General features: G+C 51.7%; 1 protein-coding gene across 1 annotated transcript; it reads left to right on the forward strand.

Annotated features, from left to right (window-relative positions):
* Positions 1–11,882: 11,882 nt before the first annotated feature.
* Positions 11,883–23,717, forward strand: VIT (vitrin). The gene is made up of 7 exons (XM_049784701.1): positions 11,883–11,955; positions 13,050–13,112; positions 17,380–17,527; positions 19,211–19,314; positions 19,424–19,650; positions 21,335–21,851; positions 23,539–23,717. Exons 1-7 carry the CDS (start codon positions 11,883–11,885, stop codon positions 23,715–23,717), a joined length of 1,311 nt encoding a protein of 436 aa, XP_049640658.1.

Consider the following 23,717-nt stretch of genomic DNA (forward strand, 5'->3'; position numbering starts at 1 on the left):
ACCCACAAAGAGTAGAAGGCTCAAGCTCAGTAAGTACCCTGCTTCCCCCAAAATAAGACAGTGTCTTCTATTATTTTTTGCTCCCAAAGATGTGCTAGGTCTTATTTTCAGGGGATACCTTATTTTTCCATGAAGAAGAATACAGTACACATTTATTATTCAATGACAATAAAGGAAATTTATTGCCTGGATATGGTACAGTAGTATGGAAGTTGTCAACAAAAACAAACAAACTGGGGTCGGAGCAGTGGCGCAAGCAGTAAGGCATCTGCCTTGAATGTGCTAGCCTAGGACAGACTGTGGTTCAATCCCAAGCATCCCATATGATCCCCCAAGCCAGAAGCAATTTCTCAACACAGATCCAGGAATAATCTGAGAGTCACTGGGTGTAGCCCAAAAACCAAAAACAAACAAACAAAAAAACAGACAAACTGTGAATTGTACAGACGCTGGTCGAGGCAGTCCTAGCAACCAGTTTACGATAAATTAATTTTCATTCCAAGACAGAGCCTAGGGTTGCCTTATTTTGGGGGGATGAAGGGATGCCTTATATTTCACCCAGAAGAAAACCTGTAAGTAGGTCTTATTTTCGGAGGATGTTTTATTTTCGAGGAAACACGGTAGAACATGGTCCCAATTCCCCACTGGCATGAGTATCTCCCAAACCATATGTTTTCAGAGTCTTTGAAAGAGTTTCTATCCCCCGTCTACACTCGGTCCATGCCCCATTAGGAATGAGCCTGTGTGTCACTATCTCGCGTCAAAACAACTTCAGGACAGAGTCAGGTGTTAGGGTCCGAGTTAAAGGCAGAAAAGATGTTTGTCTGGCTAATAGAAACCTCAAGAAGAAATTTAAACACCTCTGAATTAAACCAAAATAAATCATTAAAAAGAATTTTTGAAGTGAAAACAAATGACAAAATAAACCATGGTTGTAGCCGATAGTTATATTCCATTCAAGAAAGGCCCTAAGTGGCCAGAGTGATAGCACAGTGGTAGGGCATATGCCTTGCACGTGACTGAGCCAGGACAGACCTGGATTCAATCCCTGGTGTCTCATATGGTCCCCCAAGCAAGAGGCAGTTTCTGAACACATAGCCAGGAGTAACCCCTGAGCATCACCGAATGTGGCCCAAAAAACAAATAAATAAATAAATAGGTAAAATTATACATATACACATATATATGTATTTATAATTAGGAAGCCAAAAATAGAGCTAAAGAGTTGGTCTACACAGTGCAGCCTGCTTTGGGGTGATCTTGGGGCATTGGTGAAGGGAAGAAGTGGGTGGCATTAAATCAAGCATATATAAAAGTGTCTGTAATTATACTGTAAATCATGATGCCTCAATAGAAAGGGGGAAAAGATTAGGTGATATGGTCTGGGACACAGCTCAGTAGTAGAACACTTACCTTGACGCGTGAGGCTCTGAGTTCAGATATGACTGAACCCACTCAGTTACAACTCAACCAGCCTCCCAACTCAGTGTGCAAACATGGCTGCCCCAGTTCCATCTGTCATCTCTACCTTCTAGGCATAGAAGGAGAAAGGACACAGGCTTGTGCCTTTCAGGTAAAACCAGACATTCACATATATCAGCGCTCATTGAAGTCCACTGGCCAAGTTGAAAGGGAAAATGAGAAATAGCTTCACGGTGTTCGGTTGAAATACGAAATGCTTGGGAAGAAGGGAGAATGGGATCTGAGAAACAGCAGAAGGGCTCCATCCAAGTGGGAAAGTCTCACCCTCATGTACCACACCGAAACATCTGGGTCTAAATCTGCAGGTGTGGTAAGGCCTTGAGACAGGAGACATTCCTACAGCACCACAAAAAGGAAGGTTTTCTTTTTTATTGTTGTTAATAATTACTTTAGGGGCCAGGGCGATAGCACAAAGGGGAGGGCATTTGCTTTGCCAACCCAGGTTCAATCCCCAGCATCCCATAGGGTCCTCCAGAGTCTGCCAGGAACAATTTCTGAGCACAGAGCCAGGAGGAACCCCTGAGAGCCGTCAGGTTTGGAAAAAAAAAATTACTTTTTTTAAGCATCATATTTACAAAATTGTTCATACTCAAATTTCTTTTCTTTTCTTTCTTTTTTTTTTTTTGGTGGGGGAGTGCACCCAGTGGCCCTCAGGGGTTCCTCCTGGCTCTGTGCTCAGAAATAGCTCCTGGCAGGCTTGGGGACCATATGGGATGCCGGGATTCAAACCCAGGCTCGTCTTGGGTCAGCTGCATGCAAGGCAAATGCCCTATCACTGTGCTATCATAGTACTCTGGCCCCACACTTAAGTTTCAATTATAGAACATGTAACACCTGCCAGTAACCACTACATGTTTCCCACCACCATTAAAAAGGAATATTTTTCTCTATAACCAATGCCCTGTGCTCTCTCTGCCAACCACCTCTTTAGACACCTTCCACTTAGGTGCATCCAGGCCAGCAAAATGAGCCATTTGAAATGAAAGAGAAATTTGCTCCACGTGCCATCATTCCTCCTTCTGTACCTGCCAGAAATTTTCTGTTTAAAAGTAACTCTAGGGGCCGGAGAGATAGCATGGAAGTAAGGCATTTGCCTTGCATGCAGAAGGATGGTTGTTTGAATCCCGAATCCCAGCATCCTATATGGTTCTGAGCCTGCCAGGAACGATTTCTTTTTTTTTTTTGGGGGGGGGGGGAGTCATACCTATCAGTGCTCAGGGGTTACTCCTGGCTCTGCACTCAGAAATCGCTCCTGGCAGGCTTGGGAGACCATATAGAATGCGGGAATCCGAACCACTGTCCTTCTGCATGCAAGGCAAACGCTCTACCTCCATACTATCTCTCTAGTCCCAGGGGTGATTTCTGAGCACAGAGCCAGGAGTAACCCCTGAGCGCTGCCGGGAGTGACACCCCCCCCAAAAAAAATAATAAAAGTGACTCCAGTGACTGCCATTAGAGCTCAGATGCCCAGAAAATAAAGGAATCAGATGTTTATTTATTGCTGCCAGAACCAGGAGTTTGGAGAAGGTGCCAGATGTGTGTTCCAAAAAATGATCGGACTAACTCAAAGGCAAATACACACCAGGTGTGAATCCCTCTTTATAGCTCCTGGACCAACCCCAGGGAAGGGCCGTGATAGTGTGACAACAGCATTGGGGACCAACAGCTCTGCTGAGACTGAGAAGCCAGCAGCCCTGCCTGCACTCCAGGATGGCTCAGCTGGACTGTTCCAGAGATGCTCAAATCTCCGGATCTCCCGGTGCAGCCCCGAGTCTGAATCAATCAATCAATCAATCAATGATGCGGCCCTTCTCTAATTAAACTCTGGAACAACCCTGCAAAATGGGGGGGGAATAGGCATGAAAAGGCAAGAAGAGATTCCCCAGCAGCAGAACATTCTAAAGCTTGACCTCAGGAGTATTTGGGGTGGGGGGGGTGTTTGTTTTGTTTGTTTGTTTGTGCCACACCCAGCGGTGCTCAGAGGTTACTTCTGGCTCTCCACTTAGAAATCGCTTCTGAAATATTATAGTGTGTTACAATCTTAATGTTCTTTGGATGAAATTTCAAAGTTGGGATATCAGCAAGGGGACTTCTGAGAATTATGTTATGTATTGTCCTTCCACTGTAACTTTACCTTGTCCTCTATCTTTGCATCCTTGTTCTCATAATTTAAAAATTAAAAAAAAATAAAGAAAGAAAAAAAAAAAAAAAGAAATCGCTTCTGAGGGGGGTGCAAAAAAAAAAAATTGCTTCTGGCAGGCTCCGGGGACCATATGGGATGTTGGAGATTGAACCAGAGTCCACAGGAGTATTTTTAAGTCATGCATCATAACTTGGGGCCAGACCTATGTTCATTTCATTGTTTTTGGTTGGGGAGGTTGGAGCTACACCCATGCTCAAGGGTTCCTCCTGGCTCTGCGCTCAAGAATAACTCCTAGCGTGCTCAGGAGACCTTATGGGATGCCAAGGATCGGGCCTGAGTCAGCCGCATGCAAGGCATATGCCGCCCCTCCGTACTATCACTCTGGCCCTGTTTATGAAGCTTTACTTATTTTTATTATCATCCTCAGTCTCATATCATTATCATTTTACTACTGTTATTATCATTATTTTATCATCTTCATCATAATTACTTTATTTTATCATAATTATCATATCATAATTTTATCATTTTCATCTTCATTAGTCTCATTATTATTACTACTACCATGTTTTGTTATTATCATTGTTGGGTTTTGAGCCATACATGCAGTGCTCAGAGGTTCTTCTGGCTCTCTGCTCAGGAATCTCTCCTGGCAGCGCTTAGGAGACCCTATGGGATGCCAGGAATCAAAGGTGGGGAGGCTGCCTATAAGACAAAAGCCCTCCCCACTGTGCTGTTGCTCAGAGCCCCTGTTCATTTCACTTTATCTTGAGGGGTAGGAGAAATCCTCCTAAGTGCTGCTCACGCATGCATTTCTGGTGATACTCAGCTGATTGGAACAGACAGTTCAAGGGGCTACAGTGTGACACCACTCGGACCCAGTGGTGTGAGGGGAGGAAATCTGGGGACCTCATGTCAGACACCTTCCACATGAGAGTTTAGGGCTCTAAGCTCTTTTTTCTTTTCCTTAAACTTTATTTATTGATTAATTGGCTTTTGGGCCACACTTGGTGGCACTCAGGGATACTCCTGGCTCTACACTCAGAAATGGCCCCTGGCAGGCTAGGGGACTATATGGGATGCTGGGATTCGAACCGGGTCCTTCCTGGGTTGGCCACATGCGAGGCAAATGCTCTACTGCTGTGCTATCTCTCTGGATCCTTCTTTTTTTCTATTCAAAGTTCTCCACTTATTGGCTGGATTGTGTGTAACTGAAGGCAGGATGGCCCAATGGTCACCCAGGTGACAAATATTGCTTAGGTGGTGGGTGGGTCAGCACCAGGGACAATGCTAGAAACTCATCCACTAGCCACCAAGTCTCTGCCTTTGCCTATTTTTTTTTTTTTTTTTTGGTTTTTGGGCCACACCCGACCTTGCTCAGGGGTTACTCCTGGCTGTCTGCTCAGAAACAGCTCCTGGCAGGCACGGGGGACCATATGGGACACCGGGATTCGAACCAACCACCTTTGGTCCTGGATTGGCTGCTTGCAAGGCAAATGCCCTGTGCTATCTCTTCGGGCCCTGCCTTTGCCTATTAAGTGACTCCACATCTGTGTGTTGTTGGGAGGAAGGAAGACGAGGCCCCAGGCTAGGGCTGTGCAATAGAACAGTATCACGGCAGATACAATTGAGCTAAGGTGCTCGACCAACATGGCGGAGTCATGCCCCTCGGCCAGCTTCCTGGAGAAAGTGACATGCCTATTTTGATATCTGGAGGATGGAAATGGGACAGGCCAGGCAAGTGGGAAATGGAATGTGTCATGTCGGTCAGGAGAGAAGGGGCTGAAAGGACCTTGCTCATTGGAACTGGGATGTGGGGTGCGGGTGGCCATGAGCAAGAATGTGGCAAGTGGGCAGGTGGCTGGGCTCGTGCCGGACCAGAAGCCTGGACTTCATGGGTGGGGGTGCTGACTCTGTGCAGGTCTCCTGAGCACTGATGGAAGAAATCCAAAGGGCCGGAGCCATAGCACAATAGGGTCTGCACATGGTAGACCCTGGTTTAATTCCTGGCATGCCAGATGATGTCCCGAGCATCACCAAAAGCGATTCAGGAGCACAGAGCCAGTAGTGATCAATGAACACAGAGCCAGGAGTAATCCCTGAGTATAGAGTCATGAATAAGCCCTGAGTACTGCCAGGAGGAAGCCCTGAACACGGAACCCGAAGTAAGCTCTGAGCACCAGCAGTAGTAATTCTTGTGCTCAGAAGCAGAAGCAACTCTTGAGCACCACCATGCAAGTCCAGACACCCTCTCCCCAATAAAACACCTGAAATTCCACATGGAGATTCCAGGCCTAAGCCAGGCCAGTGAAATCTAGATATTACTTTGTAAAGTTCTAATTTGAGGGAGTTGAGACTGAGCCCCCACAGCAGCACTTGAGGGTTCTTCTGCCACTGTGCTGGGGAACCCCCCTGGGATCTCTGGGGGGGGGCACATGATGCTAGGGTGCAACCAGAGCACCTAAATCCCTGAGCTGTCCTCAGACTCCGCCTCAGGAGCTGCCCTGCATGCACACAGGCCCTCTCGCACCTCAAAACCTTAGTACAGAGCAGATTCTGGTGAGAAAGCCTAAATACCAGCTCACCTTCGCAGACTCAGTCCAGGGTGTGCCCTGCGACTTTGGGGAGCGCTCCATGGAGAAAATGCAAGACATCCCCACCGACAGGCCTTCACATTGCTTCTGCACATGTAATTCGTTCGACCTTAGCTTCCAGCACGTCCCCTCTACGAGACCAGAAACACCCGGACAACATAGAAGGTGCTGGTGCGATCTGAGACACACCAGCAGCCCAGGAACTTCCTGGACAGTGAAGCACCCAGAGTCAGCAGGGGGCATCGTGGCCCTGGAAAAGGAGCACCCTCAAGAACAGGGGAAGCAGAACAGAACCTCACATGCAGCATGATGGACCTGCAAACATGGGGAGCAACAAGGATGGGGCAGGGACTAGGGCTGGTGCACTGGGGAGAGAGCTGGAAAGTTCCGAGCATGGAGATATCAGGAATGTGAGTCTGAGAAGCCCTGATTGATGGCCCCGGAGAGGCCCTTCCAGACACAGGCTGGGCCCGAGATGCATTCGACAGGCAGGGGAACTAGTCCCAGCCATCTTCCCCACCTCTGCGGTCTCTGTCCCCCGACATCTTCCCTTCCTCTGGAGTCTGTGGAAAGTCTGAGTGTGGAGTGACATGCACACACCATCATTCATGCAGTCTCCCCACCAGGCAAACCTCAGAGCTTTGTGAGTCATGGAAAGATCTGTCAGTCAATCTTCAAGGGGTGGGTGCCCCCCCCCCAGAAGCACTGCCCAGGCATGAAAAGGGGTGCACTGTTGGACTCCTGACATCATGCGTGTTGATGAAACACACAGGGCATGTTCTAGGGGGTGCAGCTCAGCCCCTCGGTTGTCTCTGAGGCTGTGGCAGCTTGCAAGAAATCCCTGAGGGTTTGCTTGTTCTTAGATGCCCACAAGCTGGTGTGGACTCCCAAGCTTGATAAAAGAAGGGGTCAGCGTCCGGGCTCCCTCTTTGGATAGTGTCCAGGTGGGAAGAACACTGACTCGTTGTTGATCTTCTGTTGTGTACGTGCTACATGGTGACCTTCAGAAATAACAAGACAACGAGGGGCTGGAGTGATGGCACGGTGGTAGGGAGTTTGCCTTGCATGCAGCTGACCCAGGATGGACCTTGGTTCGATCCACGGCATTCCATATGGTCCCCCAAGCCAAGAGCAATTTCTGAGTGCAGAGCCAGGAGTAACCCCTGAGCATCATGGGGTGTGGCCCAAAATCCACCCCCCAAAAAAAACAAAGAAAGAAAAAACAAGGAAATGGTTCAAGAAAAATAACATGTGAAACATCGCTAAGCAAGAATCTGAGGAGAAGGGCCGGAGCGACAACACAGAAGGGAAGGCACTTGCCTTGCACACAGCCAGGCCAGGTTTGATCCCCAGCATCCCAAAAGTTATTCAAGCCAGCCAGAAATTATTCCTGGGCCCAGAGCCAGGAGTAACCTGAGTGCTGCCTGGTGTGGCCCCCAAAACAATAAACAATAAAAACAAAATAATGTGGCCAGAGTTTCTGTCCTGCCCCAACAGATGGTCAAAGCTACCTTCCTCCTGGGTTCCCATAGGAAAACCTTCCCACAGAAAGGAGGTGATTGGGAAGGAGCAGGTCCCCCAAGGGGATGCTCAGACAGGGGTATCAAGTTCCCCCACTCTACCCCATCACAGACATATTGCTCCTGGTACCCACATACATGCACTTGGAAAGCCTGTCTGGATCTTGGGCCTGGTGCTCAAAGTTGGCCAAGAATCCAGAGCTTGCCTGTGACCTCTCACCTTTCCACTTCCACAGAACTGAACTCGTGATCGCAAAGGGCCTGTGGGGTCTCTGCAAGAACAACCCCCTTGCCCTCTTTCCAGCTTTCCTCTGAGGAGCTCTCTAACCCTTCCTGAACACAGACGAATCTCTCTTTTGGCCCACTGCATGCCCGCCCTCAGGGTGCCCAGCTGGTGCCAGGCCTTGGTCCCCAGTGTCCACAGTTGCCCTGTGTTAAGCGACATTTCCATGAGCAGGTCACTGTGAAAGAGAACCACAGAGAGAATAATGAGGTGCAAGGAAATGAAGTCTTTCAGCAGAAGATTTCCTGGGGCCCCGGATAGAGAAAGACGTTATTATCCCCCCTGAATTTCTGAGGGAGTCTTGAGTTTCGGCCGTGTCCTGTTTTCCATTTCATCAGCTGCTCCTCTCGGGGCAAGTCCGGACACTGGGGAAGAAGTTTTGGCCTTGCTGATATCTGGCTGATGTCTTGCTCAGCTGGGAGGTGGGGAAATGGGGGTGAGCTGGGCCCCTGCACACTATGACAAGCCACGTCCTTCCAGATCTTGGGCCCGTCACCCCCACCAGCCCTCGTAGTGACCCCCACCCAAACTCAGGTACAAGCCTCAACTTGTTTCTAAAAGGGTGGATCTCCTAAATCTTTACCTGTTGATTTCCATTTGGACCAAGACTAACACCAGTTTTGCCAGTTTTGACAAACCAGAACTGAAACCCAGCATGGAGGGAAAGGCTGGAGGAGGCAGGGACAGATACGGGGAGGGGAAATCTGTGTGGAAGGGATGTGGGAATAGAAATCTGTCCGTGACCGGGCTGCTGAGGCTGTGAGGGTGGGAGTAATAACAAAGCAGGCAGGGAACTTGCCTTACACCCAGGACGGACCCAGGTTCAATCCCCAACATCCCATGTGGTTCCCTCCAAGCCTGCCGAGGAGATTTCTGAGCACAGAGCCAGGAGTAACCCCTGAGCACTGCCAAGTATGACCAACAACAACAACAAAAACATCAGCCATCTGGCTGGTAGGTGCAGATGACTTGGAAACTGCCCCAGCTTCCTGTGCAGCCCCTCCAGTTCTGTTAGCTAACCCTGCCTTCTGGCTTTCTGCAGCCTGTCACAACCCACAGAGGGCCCCCAGAATGCAGCACGATGTCCTACAACCTTGCATGGCCCCAGTGCTTACCTCCCAGAAGCAGCCCATGTTGCATTTGAGGAAGGAGCTTGTCTCTACCAAGATGGCTCTTATGTATCCTAGACACACATATGCAAGTGTGTATGCAGACACACAATGTCACATAGTCTAGACATGCTCCCATGCACACCACATGCACTGGCACCACACATATCCTACAATGCATCACACACCGTATATACATACCACAAGGGCCTGAGAGATAGCACAGAGAGAGGTTAAGGCATTGCTTTGCATGGAACCAATCATATTTTAATCCCCGACACCCTATGGGGGTGGGGGTCCTCAAACCATGCCAAGAATGAATCCCTTAGCATAGAGACAGGAGTCAGCCTGGAGCAGTGCCGGATGTGATGCCCAAAGCCAAATAAACAAGCACACACAACACATATTCACACATTCCCATGTACACTCACCACACATGATGCCACACGCACACACACGCTCACACACACACACACACACACATACACACAGACTCACCAAGGCCTCAGATGGGCCTGAACCCTGCAGGTGTTTCCAACCCACCTACCCACCCCCCACCCCCCCCCCCACACACACACACTGACCTACCCACTCTGCCTATTGGAACCACTGGGGCCTGAACTCTGACCCTGACCAGGGACTCCTGCCTCTCTAGGCAGAGCCACAAGGCCAAAACAAGCACCCCAAATTCAGCTATTAGGGTCCAAGTTGACCACCCTAGTCAGCGCTGAAAATCAAAGATCACCTCCAATAACGCAAGGTGCAAAAGGGAGTTTATTCGTCTAGCCGAGGTCCCAGTACCATTCAACCAGTGGAGGTGACAAGGTCCAGTCAAATCTTCAAGCAGTTCATAGAGGGCTTTACAGGCTTCAACAACTCAAGCATTTCATTGGTTAATGCAACAATGCAAGCATTTCAGCCACTTGAACAGAAATCACATACTTAGGATTGATGTCCAACTTATTGCTGACTTTACTTTGTGTCAGGGGGTCCTTATCTGGTGGAACCTTTAGACCCACCTATTCTATTTCAGCTGACCTGGGAGGGTCCTGCCCTTTACAGGATGGGTACGTTTTGTGGTCATATCTTTGGGCTAACATCCTCTGCCTAGGGGGAAGTTATAGAGTGAAAAAATACTTCACAGTGGCTTTACTGGGGACTTGGGACCACTTTGGTCCTAGGCCCACAGGGCTTTGGTTCTCACACAGCCTGGAGGATGACTATCAGGGAAGCAGGAATCCTTGGACCTCCCTCAGTTGGGTGACATCCAGCTTCCTTCCCCCTTGAGGCACTGCAATGCTAGAATCCATGTGTCTTCACAGCTTTCCCAGGCCCAACAAGGCCAGAGCACCAGGTCTCAGCTGCCCAAATATTTCTCAACCCTGGACTTTTGCATGGCAGGATGGGGGTGCAAACTGGTCCCAAAAGGGCTACTAATAGGCCAGCAGTACCAGGTCAGGAGTAAGTAAGAGGGTTGGAGACACTGGCACCGGGAACCTTCTATCACTTGTGTCAAGGATGGGGCCACCATCTTATGTCAACAGATGGACTCAGCCTGTCCCCACAAGGGCTCCTTTTAGGATAAGCCAAGTGTGTGCTTCTAACAGGAAGTGACGATAGGGGAATAGGAGCAAAAGCAGCCAAAGACTCAACCTGTAAATCTCAGAGGTTCTGAACTTGACAACCATCCTTCTCTCCCCGTCTCTGATAATGTGACTCCCCAAGACAGTGGAGCTCACCAATGGAGATGAGGTGTTTGAGGTCACACCCCTGGTGAGTGGTGGAGCTGAATTCAATTCAACTGCACCCCCCCCCCTTAAAGCAGAGAGTGCCCGTGCACAGAAGGGCATTCAAAACAGCCTGGCATCTTGGTCCTGAGGAGAAAAACATCATTTCCTTGAAGAGGTCTCCTAATGCCAGAGTGCAGGAAAGCTGATGCTTTTAAGTCGTGAAAGGGATTATTATGCTCTGGGCTTGCAGCTTCCTGTGCTGGGGGAGCCGGGGTGGGGGAGAGTAGAAGGGAGACAGGGATTTTGATGGCCCCGAAAATTTCTGGCACATTTGCCTGGTCCCTCTCGTCATTCCCTACAGACATCAGGGACTGCTGGGTGAGTTTCTTCCCTCCACATTGTTAGAACTGGTGTGTATGTAGTGAAAGGAACTGATCAGTTACTGCTTCAAGAATACCAAATAGCATGCTGTTTTGCTCTGGGAAAACTCGCTGAGTTTTCCAGAGCCTCTGGAAATGACTGGGATGCCACATTTGTTTAATGTGATTCAAGGAAGAGAATGCAAGCATCTTAGTAACACATTAATCCCAGAATGGTACTGAGCACTTTGGGGGCTTCATATGAATAGTTGGATGGATGGATGGCTGGATGGAAGGGTGCATGTATGTTTGGATAGATGGATAGATAATAGATGGATGATGGATGAATGGATGATTGGATGGATAGATAAATGGGTGAATAATGGATGGACAGACGGGTTGGTGAATGGGTGGTTAGGTGTATCATGCATGAATGAATAAATTCTTCAGATAGATATAAAGAAAAATTCATACCACTTCATAGCGCAAGAGGCATATGCCATCTTGTGGCCCTGAATTCTTGTGTCTGGGCTACTCAGGCACACATCGCTTGGTAGCGTTGTGTAGAAGAATTGGAGGATTGGTTAGATTTTAGATCTCCTGTTATACTATGATTCCTGGGTGTATATTGATGAGTTTCTGCTGTGTTATCTAAGTAACAAATGTACTTCCTTTTATTCTTGAAATCAGGAGACACGGAAGCTTGGAAACCTGACGCAATCCTTGCAGATGCAGGTAATTCTGTGGCCCAACCCCTCTCCTGTACCACATCCAAAATGACAGGATCACACAGCTAGAAAATCTTGGTCACTGGGAACACAGCCTTCCAGTAGCAATCTGAGAACTGCCAAACAGGTGTGGTGACTGTGCTTCCCTAGGAAGACCCCAGCACAACATTACATCAAAGACAGGGAAAATGTGAGGACAAAAGGCCAGACCGAAATGTGGCCCCTGCCCCAAAGTTCAAACCCTCCTTGCACCTGGCAATAAACTCTTCCACATCCTTCCTGCCCCCAAGCTTCAGTCAGGCTTCCCATGACATGGAAAGGTTAACGACTACCAGCTACTTTTGTGTTGGAAACTTTGACGACAAAGGCAGCCTTGGGCCCTTAGTCAAAGGCAGCCCTCATAGCAGCAGCTGGGACCCCTCAACCCCAACTGGGGCACCTCTTTCCTGCCCTGCAAAAAGGGAGGTTGAGTTCCTGTGCTGGAGGTGCACTTCCAGTGCAGTGAGATGGACTTCCGGTGCAATGGCACTGACTTCCGGTGCATCTAGACTGACTTCCTGTGCGTGAGGCTGACTTCCAGTCCTGCAAATCTAGCTACTGAATAGGGGTTTACAGGCCTTGGAAGTTCCTGGATCCCATCTCTTTCCCCTTAGTTCTGTCCGGCCCTGAGCTCCTACCTTGTACTATTGCTTCATGAGTTCAATCACAAACCCTTCAAGGAATATGACACCTCTGAACACCATAAAGGTTCTGAGGACAAGCCAGACACTGCCCACGATTTCCAGAATAATCCAGAAATATCCTTTATCCTGAGGAAGTGCTCATGTCTTCTGATCAAAATAGTGAGGCTCAGAGAGACTTCAAGGGTACAGTCAGGGAAAGACATATAACTCTGCCAGCAGTACCCTGCAGAGTGGTGCCCAGACTGGCCTTGGTTCATGTAGACAGATTCTCACCTGTGCATTGGGCTGGGGTGGTGAACAAGGCAGCAGTGAGAGTGTCCCCCGAGTTGGCTGAGACTATCATGACTGTCCCTCCCCTAGTCTAGAGCCAATGCTATCTGTTCTTCTAAGGCACTAAAAGTAGCTTTATTCTCAACAGGTGTTGTGCCAGGAGAAGAAGGGAGCCCACAGCCATCGGAGCCCACACCCCAGGGGGATCCCAGTAAGTGACCCGATAGCAATTGAAAGTTCTGACTTCCCACTGCTCCTTCCACCTCTCCCTTGATCCCCCGGAAACTGCCTCTCTCCTATCACCTCTCTCCTGTCACTCAGTTCTGAGGGAGCGGAAAGCTTTTGAAGGGTTTCAAGTGTCTGTATGTGATGAGAGGATCGGAGCCTTCAAACATCACTATGGCAACAGGTTAACAGGATACAGAAGAGGAGGGACCAGTTAGCCAGTAGAGACAGGGATATGGGTCCACGGTGGAGAAACGGGAGCAGATATTGGGAAATGTGAGGAAGGACTGGGGCCTCTTGGGTAAAGATGAGGAGGGGCTGTTTGTTCATCAGCCTCTCCCCAAACTCCACCAAGAAGCTGCTCAGACTAACATCTGAAGGAAGAAGGAAAAACCCATCTGGAAGATAATGGCAGCACTAAGTTTCTGGAAATGTGGAACTAGAAGAACACAGAGGGGAGGGGTCTAGGGGGGAAGACGGGTGGACACCTCGCCCATCCTTAAGCCTGAGGATCCTGCATGACTCTCCCTGGATTTGAGAGGTTCAGGAGCAGTTGGCTGGGCCTCACCCCAAAACCTCTGGCATTGGATGAGATTTCTGTCTACATCCCCCCCTGGAAAGTCCAGCAAGAGGTGATTTTGGAGAAACTCAGGAATTGGTGGAAGCCACAGGGGCAAAGCTGCTCTGGATTCAGAGTTCAGGATTTTGGGGTATCATGAGGCGCTAATCGTGGAGTGTCTCCACCTTTGAAACTGCTGTTGAAGAAAAAAGCCTGAACAATGAGACCATACCTAGTAGGGTTTCACTTACCCTGTTTTCCTTGCTCCCCAGCTCTTGTCCCTGTAGACTTTGGTGAATCTCGAAGGCTGATCGCTTCCTACGCCAGATCTAGCCTATAGTGTAGAGCTGAAGCAGACATCTCAGGTCTCAGGATGAGGGAATCACAAAGTCCTGGAAAAGAAGAGCAACGGGGACCCCAGTATCATTTTGCTATGGCAGTTGAGCTACGCAAAGGGACATACATCCTTTTTTTGGGGGGGAGGGCATACCTGGCAGTGCTCAGGGTTGTTTACTCCTGGCTCTGCACTCAGAAATCATTCCTGACTTGCTCAGGGACCCTATGGGATGCTGGGCATTCAACCCAGGTTGGCCAGGTGCAAGACAAGTACTTTACCTGCTTGCTGTCCTATAGCCCTGGCCTATACACACGCTTTAGTCATTTATAATGGGATTTCTCCTTTGGTCTTTGATAGTAAGTTATCCTTTTTAAAAAATATATATATAATACATATTGAACTAGTTGCTTATATAGAAGAAAATGTTCTCTGCAAAAAGGTTCTCGGACTTTCACGGGCCTGAGATCACCTGTAAAAGGGAGCTCAGATGTGGCCAGTCCCAGTTCCAGGCGATCACCGGTTCAAGCTCCTACGAGACTTTACTGTCACCTGCTGGCCAAATTGTGTGTTGCAGTTCTGGTCCTTGAAAGTTGAATTTTGTTTTGCTTTTGTGGGTGTTTTGTTTTGTTGTTTTTTGTTTCCTTTGCTATTTCCGTCTTCATCTCCAGGCGTGGACTTGGCCAGGGACTTTGGGAGGCCACAAAAGACCAGTTGAACAGGAAGTGTGGCTAGGCATGGGATGTCCAGCCAGACAGGAGGAGGACAACGTGTCAGATCAATTTTACAAACCGAGACACAATGTGCTTCCTCCTTTTAAGTGCCAAGGGTTCCCCCAGGGGGAGAAGTCGCTGGCCTGCCTCACCCTCCCCTGCTGCTCCCCTCCTGCAGGAGAATTCAGCCCCTTGGCTCCAGCTTCTACTGAATCCACCTTTGCCCCGAGTCACACACTCCTGCTTAAAACAGTGCTAACTTACTTCTATTTCTTGCAAACATTTAAAAAGGAAAAAAAAAATCTCTCCCAGCTTACACAATTTCTCCCAGAGAAGATAAGGACTCCAGCACATAGAAATAACACAGCATAGGAGTGCTCCCTGAGCACAGAACTAGGATTAGGTCCTGAGCAGTAAGTGACTTCACCCCTATACAATGTTCTACTGGCTCTGGGTAAAGAAGTGAGTGAAGGGGCTGGAGTGGTGGCACAGGCGGTAGGGCATTTGCCTTGCATCGCTAACCTAGGACGGACCGAGGTTCAATCCCCCAGCGTCCCATATGGTCCCCCAAGCCAGGAGCGATTTCTGGGTGCATAGCCAGGAGTAACCCCTGAGCATCTCCGAGTGTGGCTCAAAAAACAAAAACAAAATACAAACCAGAAGAAGTGAGTGAATCTGCAAGACCACAGCAGGACTGGAACCTGATGGGTTCTCACTCCCCAGGGAGCAAATGGAAAAGGCATCCAGATATCCCCAGAGCATCTGTGGCTCAGACAACGATCCTTTCTGTTAATTGTGAAGAAGTACTTTCACTTTTACAGATTTTTGTATTTTTATTTTTATAAAGAAATTATTAAATTGAATCATGGTGAGATACACACAGTTACAAAGTTGTTTAGAATTGAGTTTCAGTCGCCCAATGTCCAACTCCCTTCACCAGGGCATATTTCCCGCCACCAATGTCCCCAGTTTCCCTCTTGGCCTCTCCACTGCCTGCCTGTGCAGATGACATTTTTCTTCTCTCTCCCTCTTTGTCTCTCTCTCACTATCTCTGTCTCTCACTACCTCTGTCTCTCTATGTCTCTGTCTCTTACTTTTCTTTTTAGACACTGTAGTTTGCACTATTATTCCTGAAGGGGTACCATGCCTATCATTCTCCCTCCTTCCAGCACCCAGTTCCTATCCTGAGTGACCATTCCCAACTCTCACTGTCCTTGTGGTCTCTTCTCTGCCCTCATGCACACCCTCCTAATATGGACTGGTCCTCCTGGCCCCCCTCTCTATTTTCTCTGGATATTATTACCATACTGCCATTAAAAAAGAAGAAAAATCCCACAAATGAGTGCGATCATAAGTCAGGGTGAGAGGGATTTGGGGCAGAGGGATAGACATAGTATGAAGCTGACTTTGAAGAGAAACTTTTGGTCATGCAAGAATTATCTGAGGTCTTCATCTGAGTAGTTTCGACCCTCCACCACATTTGCATCTACTGCAGCCCCTGGCACCTCCAACTTGGCCACTCTGCTCTCTCCCTCTGCAGAAGTGGATGTTGACAGGTTTCTGTCTCCCAGCCATTCATTCCCAGTTTTCCATCAACCCCAGGGAAATAGCCCCATTGGAGCTTCTAAGCAGTTGTCCCACTGAAAAGCTGTTCCTTTCTATCCCAAGCAAACAGCACTGACTGGGGTTTTCAGCGCTGACTGAAAAGTTGGGCAGGGTCTGCTCATCTGCCATCCACCACCCTAGGACTTGCCATGCCTTCCTGACATCCCTAAACTGCCGCTTTAAGACAAGGGTCCCCATGACTAACAGAAAGAGGGTGTACCCCTAAATGCTCAAAGAGTACCAAGAGGCTTTTACTTTTGCTCCCCAGAGAGTGAGGCCAGCCCATAGCGGTTCTCACGGTTCAGTCCTGCCCTGGTCTTGCGGATTCATTCATCTCTTTACTCAGAACCAGTAGAACTTTCTCTAGGGATTGGGCTGGCATGGGGTCAATCCCAGAAGTACTCAGGACCTAATCCTAGCTCTGTGCTCAGGGAGCACTCCTGGCTTGCTTGGAAGATCACACGAGGTGGCAGGGATCAGAATGGGTGGAGCATGTGCAAAGCAAGTGCCGGATTCCTGATTCTCTCTCTCTGGCCCTGCCAATGTGTAATTCCTTGAACAGCTGAGACCCACATAGTGGGTGCGTTTTCTTGAGGTGCCGTGCTGAGTTGGGGATGCTATTCTCGAGTCCTCCCAGCCCTGGCCTGTGTCTGTCACTGTGTCTGAGAATGTCCCCAATAGTTGTGTCTGCCAGTAGCAGACAAGGTGCCTGGTGTTGGCACAGGGAAGGGCCAGATTTCTGGGTAGGCATGAAGGAGAGTTTTGCCTTTGGATGCTTAGTTCTCTTTCTTTTCTCTGGAGTGTTGGTGATGGGCTGGCACTCGGAAGGAAGGAAGGAAGGAAGGAAGGAAGGAAGGAAGGAAGGAAGGAAGGAAGGAAGGAAGGAAGGAAGGAAGGAAGGAAGGAAGGAAGGAAGGAAGGAAGGAAGGAAGGAAGGAAGGAAGGAAGGAAGGAAGGAAGGAAAGGGAAGAGAGAAAAGTGAGGAGCAGAAGGAGAGAGAGAGAGAGAGCGCAACTGAATCCCAGCCCCTTTTCCCACCCAGATTGCCTAGTGGACCTGGCGTTTCTCATCGACGGCAGCTCTGCTATCGGCAAACGTCGGTTTCACATCCAGAAGCAGTTCCTCGCCGACATGGCTCAGGCGCTGAACATCGGGCCCACCGGCCCGCTCATGGGGGTCATCCAGTATGGGTGAGTGTGGCTCAGCACCCAAGAAATGGTGTGTGTGTGTGTGTGTGTGTGTGTGTGTGTGTGTGTGTGTGTGTGTGTGTGTGTGTGTGTGAGACACTGCCCTGGGAGCCACCGACAAAACCCAGGGACACAGCGGAAGGAGGATGAGCACTGGCCGGCACAAATGCGTGCTGGTGGCAAGCCTGGACTCTGAAGCTTACAGAAAAGAAGAAGCGCTGGCAGGGGATTCTGTGACTCTGCATGGTGAGAGGGACGACCTGCAAGAGGGTCCGTTAGCCAGAGCAGCAGTCACTGTTGCGATGGGCCTTGCTCCGGCCTCCTGCTTGGAATGAAGGAGGGTGAGCTGGGCCAGGAGGTCCCTGGCCTGTCCTTGGCCTCTGGCTCCACGGCCCACACTGCCCCCTCTTCCCCATGGGTCTCCTGCCAGCTGTTTCCTCCCCAAGTTCTGGACTCTCAGGTCTGTTATTCGGTGGCTGTGGCTTTGCTTCTGGGGTCTGCTGACCTGAGCATCCTTTGAGACCGTTCGTCCATCTGGCTCAGATTATGACCATTCGGGGGAATGAGGGATGTTGGAGAGCGCAGAATCCTCATTCGGAGAGTTTGGAGTACTTCTCTCCTCTTGACTATTGTGGTTATTTGGGGTCTTTTGTTATTCTGAATACATTTTTTGGAGGGGTCACACCTAGCAGCGCTCAGGGGTTACTCCTGGCTCTACACTCAGAAATCACTCCTGGCAGGCTCGGGGAACCATATAGAATGCCAGGATTCGAACCACTGTCCTTCTGCATGCAAGGCAAACACCCTACCTCCATGCTATCTCTCAAGCCCCTATTCTGAATACATTTTTATGGTGTTTGGTTTTGGTTTGGTTCTGCTCAAATGCAAGCTCTTATTTGTTTGTTTGTTTTCTGGGTTTTGGGCCACTCCCAGCAGCATTCAGGGGTTACTCCTGACTCTGTGCTCAGAAATCACTTCTGGATGTGTTTGGGGACCGTAAAAAAAAAAAAAAAAAAAAAAACACCAGGTAGGGGCCGGAGAGATAGCATGGAGGTAAGGCGTTTGCCTTTCATGCAGAAGGTCATCAGTTCAAATCCGGCTTCCCATATGGTCCCCTGTGCCTGCCAGGAGCAATTTCTGAGCATGGAGCCAGGGGTTTCCCCTGAGCACTGCCGGGTGTGACCCAAAAACCATCAAAAAAACAAACAAAACAAAAAACAAAAAAAAAAAAAAACCCAGGTCAGCCATGTGCAAGGCCAGCACCCAACTCTATTGATCTTTTGGGGGTTGCCTCATTCTTCTAAGAAGGTGTCACATCAGCCCCAAGACCCCTATCTGGGTCAGTGTGGTTTCTCCTCTTCTGTATCTGCAGAGAAAAATGGGAAGTGGGTGTTGTGTATGTAAATAGTGGGTTTTTATCTTACCAGGGTGGGAGATGTTGACACAACCCCCGGACCCAGTCAAACCTTAAAGCACTGGGACTTGGGAGGGCTCTTGCCTTGCACAAGGTCCACCTGAGTTCAACCCCTGTACCCCGTAGAGTCCCCTAAACATGACCACCACCAGGAGTGATCCCTGAGCACAGAGCCAGAAAAAAAATGTGAACTCACTGCACCCCCAACCCACCTTTTCAGTTCTCGGGGGTCCCCAGGACTCCCATCCACCACCTCTCTCCCCTTCTTGCAGGGATAGTCCAGCCCTCCAGTTCAGCCTCAGGACTCACGCCAGCTCCCAGGACGTGCAGAGGGCCCTGGAGAAGATGACGCCTCGGGGTGGCCTCTCCAACGCAGGTCAAGGGGCCCTGGGGAGGGAGAGGAAATGAGGAGGGGACAGGCCCCTGTGCCTTGCATCTTAGCCCCCCAAGTCTGCCCCGGAACCCTCCCTGTTCCTCTGCCACAGGCCGAGCCATCTCCTTCCTCACCAAGAGCTTCTTCTCCAAAGCGCAAGGGAACCGCAGCGGTGCCCCCAACGTGGCCGTGGTGCTGGTGGACGGCTGGCCCTCTGACCGCGTGGGGGACGCCGCCCAGCTGGCCCGGGAAGCGGGGATCAACATCTTCTTCGTGACCGTCGAGGGACCCCTGAAGAACGAGAGGGAGCTGGTGCCCGAGCCCGACTTCGCCCATAAGGTGGGCAGTACCTCAGGGGGCAGCTTATCCAGCTGGAAAGACACCCCTGTCCAGGTCTCCTGGGAACATAGTGGGGAGCAGGAACCCCCCCATCCAGTCTCACCAGCAACCTTCCCCCAGGCGCTTGCACCACTTGGCCTCCTCCTGCCTGGCTCCAGGCCTGTCTGGGTCCCACTCAGGGATGCACCCCCAACCCCCGACCCTTCACCCCAGACAGCAGGTCTGCCGGGAGGTGTCTCGGGTAGGGGTGGGTTGTCACTGATCGCAGCCTCCACCATATCTGCTGTGGCCAAGTGCATGGAAAGGTCTGGAACACCCCACTGGTCTATCACTCTGGCCCAGAAGACTCTCTCTCTCTCTCTCTCTCTCTCTCTCTCTCTCTCTCTCTCTCTCTCTCTCTCTCTCTCTCTCTCTCTCTTTATTTTTGGGCTATACCTAGTGACGCTCAGGGGTTACTCCTGACTATGCACTCAGAAATCGCTCCTGGCTTGGGGACACAGGGGATCGAACCGTGGTCTGTCCTAGGCTAGTGCTTGCAAGGCAGACGCCTTACCTCTAGTGCCACTGCTCCGGCCTGAAGAGTAATTTCTGAGCACAAAGCCAGGAGCAATCCCTGAGCACAACTTAATGTGGCCCCCAAACACCAAAAAAAAATATGTATGTATATATATATATATATATATATATATATATATATATATATATATATATATATATACAGCACAGCAGTAGTGCATTTGCCTTACATGCTACCAACCTGGGACAGACCCAAGTTCTATCCCCAGCATCCCATAAGGTACCCCAAGCCTGCGAAGAGTAATTTCTGAGCACAGAGCCAGGAGCAACCTCTGAGCACAACCTAGTGTGACCCAAATACCAAAAATATTTATTTATTAGGGCCAGAGCAATAGTACAGTGGGTAGGCCATTTGCCTTGCAGGAAGCCCATCCAGATTCGATCTTTGGCTTCTCATAGGGTCCCCCGAGCCTTGTCAAGAGTAATCTCTTAGCATAGAGCCAGGAGGGAGCAAGCCCTGAGCACAACCTGCTGTGGCCCTAACACCAAAAAGTATACATACATACATACATACATGTATGTATATATACATACATATATATATGGCCAGAACGATAGTACAGCGGGTAGGCCATTTGCCTTGCAGGAAGCCAATCCAGATTCGATCTTTGGCTTCTCATAGGGTCCCCCGAGCCTTGTCAAGAGTAATCTCTTAGCATAGAGACAGGAGGGAGCAAGCCCTGAACACAACCTGCTGTGGCCCAAACACCAAAAAGTATACATACATACATACATGTATGTATGTATATATATGTACATGCATACATGTATGTGTGTATATATACATATATATATATATATATATATATATATGGCCAGAACGATAGTACAGCGGGTAGGCCATTTGCCCTGCACAAGGCCCATCCAGATTGGATCCCCGGCATCCCGTAGGGTCCCCCGAGCCTTGTCAAGAGTAATCTCTTAGCATAGAGCCAGGAGGGAGCAACCCCTGGCGTGACCCAAACACCAACACAGAAGTCCTACGTCCTTTCTCAAGAAAGTAGCGGAGGGCCCACTGGGCTGGGGCGAGCGGGAGAGCCCCGGGGGCGAGGGGCGGGCCGTCGGGGCGCATGAGGTCCTTCGCTGTCCCCCGTCCCGCCCCCCGCAGGCCGCCTGCAGGCCGTCGAGCTTCTACGCGCTGCCCGTGGCCAGCTGGGCGGCGCTGGGCCGGAGCGCGCTGCAGCCGCTGGCGCGCCGCGTGTGCCGGCCGGAGCGCCTCCAGTGCAGCCGCACCTGCCTCAACTCGGCCGACCTGGGGCTGGTGCTGGACGGCTCGAGCAGCGTGGGCCCCGCCAACTTCCGCACGCTGCTGCGCTTCGCCGCCGACCTGAGCCGCGCGCTGCGCGTGGCGCCGTCCGAGGCGCGCGTGGGCCTGGTGCAGTACACCTACGAGCCGCGCCTGGAGTTCGGCCTGGACGCGCACCGCTCCCGCGCCGCCCTGCTGCGCGCCCTGGCCGGCGTGGGCTACTGGAGCGGCGGCACCAGCACGGGCGCCGCGCTGCGCTTCGCCCTGGAGCGCCTCTTCCCCCGGCCGCGCCCCGGCCGCAGGCAGATCCTGGTGCTGGTCACCGACGGCCGCTCCTACGACGACGTGCGGCCGCCCGCCCTGGAAGCCCGGCGCCGGGGTGAGCCGCGCCCCGGCCCGCCCTACCCGAGCGCGCGCGCCGCGGGGTGGGGTGGGGCGCCGCCGAGCGCGCGCGGGCAGCGGGCTGGGCCCGTTCCGGAGCGGCTCCGGGGTCCGAGGGGGTCCCGGGGCGCTGCGGCTATTCCGAGGGAATTCATTCGCTGCGCGCCTGAGCTGTTGGGGCGCGCGCGCCCCTAGCCACCGGCCCGCCCGTGCCCTGGGGGTCCCCACCGAGCGCGTCCAGGTTAGGCAGAGCCGGCTGGGGGACTGGTGAACTGGGGGTCTGGGGTCCTGGGGGTCTGGGGTCCTAGGGGTGCAGTTCCCCTCCCCACCAGGGTGTATTACTCCCAGGAAATTATGAGCTCCAGCTGCCCGCATCTGGGCGCTCCGGCCAGCCAGGCGCATCCACGCTTAGGGAGAGAGCCGGCTGGGGGTCTGGAGGAGCTAGCTGTCTGGGGGTCCTGGGGTGCAGTCCCCCCCTGCCAGGGTGTACTTACTCCCAGGGAATTATGAGCTCCAGCTGCCCGCATCTGGGCGCTCCGGCCAGCCAGGCACATCCACGCTTAGGGAGAGAGCCAGCTGGGGGACTGGTGAACTAGGGCTCTGGGGTCCTGGGGGTCTGGGGTCCTAGGGGTGCAGTTCCCCTCCCCGCCAGGGTGTATTACTCCCAGGAAATTATGAGCTCCAGCTGCCCGCATCTGGGCGCTCCGGCCAGCCAGGCGCATCCACGCTTAGGGAGAGAGCCGGCTGGGGGTCTGGAGGAGCTAGCTGTCTGGGGGTCCTGGGGTGCAGTGCCCCCCTGCCAGGGTGTACTTACTCCCTGGGAATTATGAGCTCCAGCTGCCCACATCTGGGCGCTCCGGCCAGCCAAGCGCATCCACGCTTAGGGAGAGAGCCAGCTAGGCCTGCCTGAGAGCCGGCTGGGGGTCTGGAGGAGCTAGCTGTCTGGGGGTCCTAGGGGTGCATTCCTCCATGCCAGGGTGAGATGGTGCGCTCCAGCTGTCCCACACTTGGGGGTGCTGGGGGGGCCTGCTACAGCCATAGGGGAAGCCAGCCAGGCGCGGGCTGCGAGGGGCTTTCTAACGGTTCAGGGGCCGGTTCCCTGGCCTCGGGGTCAAGGCGCTCTGGCTGTGCCGGGCAGGCCTGGTTCGGTCCCCAGCAGGGTTGGTGGCCTCCCGAGCACTCCCGAGCACTCGGGGAGTGAGTCCCGGGTGGGTCCCGAGCCCAGGGCAAGCTTGGAGCACGGAACTGGGAGCGAGACTGGGTGGAGTAGAGTCAGGAGCGAGCCTGGAGCACAGAGACAGGAGCAAGACCCAAGCACAGAGCCGGCAGCAATCCCTGAACAGAGCCAGGAACAAGCCATGGGCACAGAGCCAGGAGTCATCCCTGAGCACAGAACAAGAGCAAGCCTGGAGTAGAGAACCAGGAGTGACCCCTGAGGACAGGGCCTGGAGCAAGGACACAGAGGCAGGAGCCATCCCTGAGCTCAGACCCAGAGGCCATCCCTGAGCACAAAATTGAGAGCAGTCCCTGAACACCGAAGTGGGAGCCGTTCCTTAGCAGAGTCGAGCGCGCCTCAAGCACAGAGTTAGGAGCAATCCCTGAGCACCAAAATGGGAGCACTCCCCGAGCACTGAAGTGGGAGCCCTCCCCGAGCTCAGCTGGCCCTCCTCCCCGTCCTCCCGCAGGCGTGAAGGTGTTCGCGGTGGGCGTGACGTGGGCAGTCCCCGAGGAGCTGGCGCTCATAGCCTCGCCGCCGGCCGCTGACCACGCGTTCTTCGTGGACGAGTTCGAGCACCTGGCCCGCTGCGTGCCCCGCATCCTCCAGGCCATCTGCGACGACTTCGCCCGGAGGCCGGGGGACTGA

This window comes from Suncus etruscus, chromosome 12 (assembly GCF_024139225.1).
Source record: "Suncus etruscus isolate mSunEtr1 chromosome 12, mSunEtr1.pri.cur, whole genome shotgun sequence".
Classification (NCBI taxonomy): domain Eukaryota; kingdom Metazoa; phylum Chordata; class Mammalia; order Eulipotyphla; family Soricidae; genus Suncus; species Suncus etruscus.